A 4,394-nucleotide genomic window follows, 5' to 3' on the forward strand; every position below is an offset into this window, starting at 1 on the left:
CGGACGGGCTGAGGAAGGAGATTGGGGTCTTCTGGGAGTGAGAGGGGGCGGTTGGAGTCTCCTGCTCAGACTGAAGGGCGAGGTTGGGGTTCCCTAGGGCTGAGGGTGGGCGGTTGCGGCCCCCGGCCGGGCTGGGGGAGGGCACAGAGGGTGAGGGGATTCATTGGGGCTCCCTGGGGGAGGAATGGAGTGTTTGGGCTCCCCTGGGCGGGCCGAGGAAGACTATGAGGGCTGTTTCCCCAGCTGTGCCGGTGTTTCGTGTCTCCTGCAGTGTTGGTCCCCACTCGGTGGGTGCCACCAGGACGTCCTTTAACAAAGGGGGATTGATCCTCCTTGGTCGTACACGGGAACACCCCAGTGGTGCTCCCAGAAAGCCCCTAAGCCACTTTTCCCAAAACACTGCTGCTTATTGGGAAAATAAACCCCAGGATCGTGATGCTGCTTTACTGCTCCATCTGTCGATTTTGTGAGATGTGACAGTTGTCAATTTTGCCTTGGGGCTGCAGACAGGGGCTTCGATCTCACTTTCCGGACAGCGGATGATGCTGGGCTGTCACTGATCAAATATGGAGAGTTTCTGTATGACAACTTGATCATCTTCTCGCCCTCCATAGAAGGTAAACACAGGAGAGGAAAACTCTCGTGGCATTTTTGGAAGAAGTTTTCCAACGGTTTTGTGAATTTTAATTAATTATTGCACTTCACATGTTATCCTTTGTGTCTTGCACCTGGTAGCAAGCTGGCTGCTTCCAGACCTTTAACGGTGGTTCTTTCAGCCACAGTAAAAATTAGTTGGTGGTTTACTGTGTTTTAAGTCTTCTGTGGTATTATTTCCGAGAACTAGTAATGAGTTTCTGGTGTGTGCTTTCAGATTTTGGTGGAAACATCAATGTGGAGACTATTACTGCCTTCATTGACGGTGGCGGCAGCGTCCTTGTGGCCGCAAGCTCAGACATTGGTAAGTACAAACTCTCAGCAGAGCGAATTAGCGCGTTTCTGCGCTTCTTGCCACAGACATCTGTGCTGCTTATACTCTGCAGTGAGCAAATAGTTCCTTCATCCTTCTCTGAGTTCTTGCAACAAAGCTGGTGAGAAAACACAGTTTCTCGTGAACCTCAAGGTTTGTGTTTTAAAGAAATGGAGGATAGATACCCTTTATTGGCATTTTGAGTGGGAATTTAACTGGGGGAGCTTGTGTTGCTGCTAGGGTTTGGCTTGTGGGGTGCCAAATGCATGATTTGATGCTGAATTTACTTTTTTATTTTGAGCGCTGAGACCGGCATCGCATCCTGAATGTATCAGAGAATAGAGAATCCCTTTTGTCCTTGCAGGGGACCCGCTGCGAGAGCTGGGCAGCGAGTGTGGGATCGAGTTTGATGAGGAGAGGACGGCTGTCATCGACCACCACAACTATGATATATCCGACCCTGGGCAGGTAAATCCATTTGCCTGCACCCTTTGAGTTTTGTTAATGACAACTTAGGTGTAAACATTTGAGGGCGAGTCTTCTTGTCCTTGCTTTCCCTTTTTGCTTCCATCCATTCTCCATTTTCTCATCTTCCTCCCAAGAAGGCCATAAATAGTTCTGCTTGACGGCGTGACATAACACCGCAAGGTCAGGATGTCTGCCCTCAAATCCATCTTTATGAATTTGCTGGGTTTGATCTTTCTCCTGCCTTGAGGAGGTTCCAGTTGTCGCCGTGTCCTGGGCAGTCACACCGCGCTATTCACGGCGGTTTTGAAACATTCTGAGGGGTGGGGGGGAGTTCGACCTGTGGGTAAAACGCGTCAGACACCAAGTGCGATGGATGTGGGAAGGAAGATTTTTGGTCCCCGAGATAAGTATGGAAATATGCACATTTCTATGTTTTTTTTCTCCCCTTCTGGTGTCACCCAGTGCTTATTAAAACCTGTATTCAGGTCTGAACTAAATACATTTTGCTGGTTTTTATTTCAGTTGAACAGCTGAAGCAGAGCATGGATGTTGTCCTAGTTTAAGAATGAAAGTTGTGTAATATGGGGGAATAAAATACTGTAGGTATTGCTGCCTTTATCCAAAGGTGATTTATGTTTCCTTAGGTATCAATACTAATTTAATTTGGTCATAATTAAACCAAAAAATGATGGGTTTTTTTTGCTTTTTAATTGAATTCTAACTTCATCCAAGAGCCGCTCAGTTTTATTTGTCTGTAAAACCGAAGTTAAACCTCCAAATCGCCAGAGAAGCTGTTCCTTGCTGTTAGAACCCGACAAACACCGACCCACCCGCTCCTGCGGTGTGTTCACGCTGATCTCTCTCACGTGTTCATGCCGATCTCTCTCGTTTCTCCCAGCACACGCTCATCGTGGCAGACACTGAGAATCTCCTGAAGGCCCCCACCATCGTGGGGAAGGCGGCACTGAACCCCATCCTTTTCCGAGGAGTTGGGTAAGTGCCCTGCGGCACGGGGAAGGGGGTGACCTGGTGGTGACTGGGGAAGCAGAGTGAAAATTCTGGTGTTGCTGCAACGGGAACATGAGCAATCCCTCTTGATTTTTGGCTAAGGATAAAAAGGAAAATTGCCAAAGTGACTTACTTGTTGAGTTAGGAATACTTCTTAACATAAATTAGCAAAGCTTGGCTGTGTACCTTGAGAAGATATTTAATTTCTTGGTGTGTGTGAACTTGGAGGTTGGCACGGCTGCGTATTCCTCTGGACGTGGGGGTCCTGAGGGTGTCTTCTAACTGCTCACCCTGCCTCTCCCCACAAGGATGGTGGCTGATCCCGACAACCCGCTGGTGCTGGATATCCTGACTGGCTCCTCGACCTCTTACTCCTTCTTCCCAGATAAGCCCATTACTCAGGTACGCTCCATTTTTCTCCTCTTTTGGGCTGCGCTTCTATGATCAAGTCCCTCAGATTTCATCAACTTGGGGAAAAAAATCCTCAAGAGTTTCATCTCCTGATCAATTTTGGAAGGGTCATGCTGTCCACTTCCCAATTGCTCTGGGAATCTTCCTCTTTGGTTTTTCGTTGATGGGAAAACATCCGACGTGAGGGAAGCTTTGGAAGAACAACCAGCCTAGATCAAAGCGTATCTCCTGGGTTCATTCCAGTTGGAGAGGGCGGGAGCAAAACACTGGGAATCCCGTTACTGGTTATTCTGGGCATGTCGGTGTCTGCTTTACTGCGGGCTGTGCTACCTACAGTCAGACTGTTCCACCCCGCAGCAAACCGGAGATTAACTCTCCTTCAATCATCCCGAATGAACGCTCTTCTGAACGCATTCCTCTTTCAGTACCCGCACGCGGTGGGGAAGAACACCCTTCTGATCGCGGGACTCCAAGCCCGGAACAACGCCCGCGTTGTTTTCAGCGGCTCCTTGGATTTCTTCAGCGACGCCTTCTTCAATTCCGCCGTGCAGAAAGCTACCCCCGGCTCCAAGAGGTACGGAGGCTGCCTGGCGTCCCTGGCTGAGGGAGCTCTGGGGAGCTGTGTGCTGAGGAAAGTCCTGGGAAACAGGCAACAAATATCCATGTTATGGGAAACGGCAGGAAGGTTGAATTAAATCGGGGGTATTAAATCGGGGGTGACACGTTTCTTTGGCCTTGTGGAACTAAGTGCTTTGGGAAGCAATTCCCTTCTTTAACCCCAGCTAGCTTTTTGAGGCTTGCACTTCTATCCATGGTTTGGTTTTGGCAATGTGAGGTGTTTTCTTGATGTGCCTTCTCAGGCTCCCTTCGTCCGCAGGTACTCACAGACGGGGAATTACGAGCTGGCTGTTGCCTTGTCCCGCTGGGTGTTCAAGGAGGAGGGTGTGCTGCGTGTTGGAGCCGTGTCCCACCACCGCGTGGGGGAACTCGCGCCTCCCAACGCCTACACCGTCACCGACCTTGTGGTAAGGCTGCCGGCTCAGAGCCTGGAGGAGAGGAAGCAGCGCAGAGTTTGAACGCGGAATGGGTCAAAGTTTGGGTTTGGGCCTCGCTCGTTTACTTTGTGCGTTGCGGGTCCATTCCAGGAGTACAGCATTGTGATCGAGAAGCTTTCTGACGGCAAGTGGGTCCCCTTCGACGGAGACGATATTCAGCTGGAGTTCGTCCGCATCGATCCCTTCGTGCGGACCTTCCTGAAGAGGAACGGTAGGTTCCCCCTGCTGCAGGGGTGTTCACACCACGTTGTCACGGTGGGACCTGAACGTCACCGCTCTCTCGTTCTCAGGCGGCAAATACAGCGTGCAGTTCAAGCTGCCGGACGTCTACGGAGTGTTTCAGTTTAAAGTGGATTACAACCGGCTGGGTTACACCCACCTCTACTCCTCTACCCAGGTAAGCACGGTGGGAGTTATCCCTGCGGAGGGAAGGGTGCCCGGGCTGCCCGACTCACAGGGCCACTGTTTCCCTTCCCAGGTGTCAG

General features: G+C 50.6%; 1 protein-coding gene across 1 annotated transcript in view; it reads left to right on the plus strand.

The window, feature by feature from the left end:
• Positions 1–506: 506 nt before the first annotated feature.
• Positions 507–4,394, plus strand: part of DDOST (dolichyl-diphosphooligosaccharide--protein glycosyltransferase subunit (non-catalytic)) — a gene marked incomplete at its 5' end in the record, with an annotated part of 4,006 nt that continues 118 nt past the window's right edge. The window contains 9 exons of the mRNA XM_009874543.1: positions 507–617; positions 872–958; positions 1,332–1,435; positions 2,334–2,428; positions 2,752–2,845; positions 3,280–3,428; positions 3,732–3,879; positions 4,000–4,120; positions 4,200–4,306. Of these exons, the coding sequence (XP_009872845.1) occupies positions 507–617; positions 872–958; positions 1,332–1,435; positions 2,334–2,428; positions 2,752–2,845; positions 3,280–3,428; positions 3,732–3,879; positions 4,000–4,120; positions 4,200–4,306 (1,016 nt within the window). The remainder of the gene's footprint in view (positions 618–871; positions 959–1,331; positions 1,436–2,333; positions 2,429–2,751; positions 2,846–3,279; positions 3,429–3,731; positions 3,880–3,999; positions 4,121–4,199; positions 4,307–4,394) is intronic.

The sequence above is a fragment of the Apaloderma vittatum genome, unplaced genomic scaffold (genome assembly GCF_000703405.1).
Source record: "Apaloderma vittatum isolate BGI_N311 unplaced genomic scaffold, ASM70340v1 scaffold35768, whole genome shotgun sequence".
In the NCBI taxonomy this organism is placed as follows: domain Eukaryota; kingdom Metazoa; phylum Chordata; class Aves; order Trogoniformes; family Trogonidae; genus Apaloderma; species Apaloderma vittatum.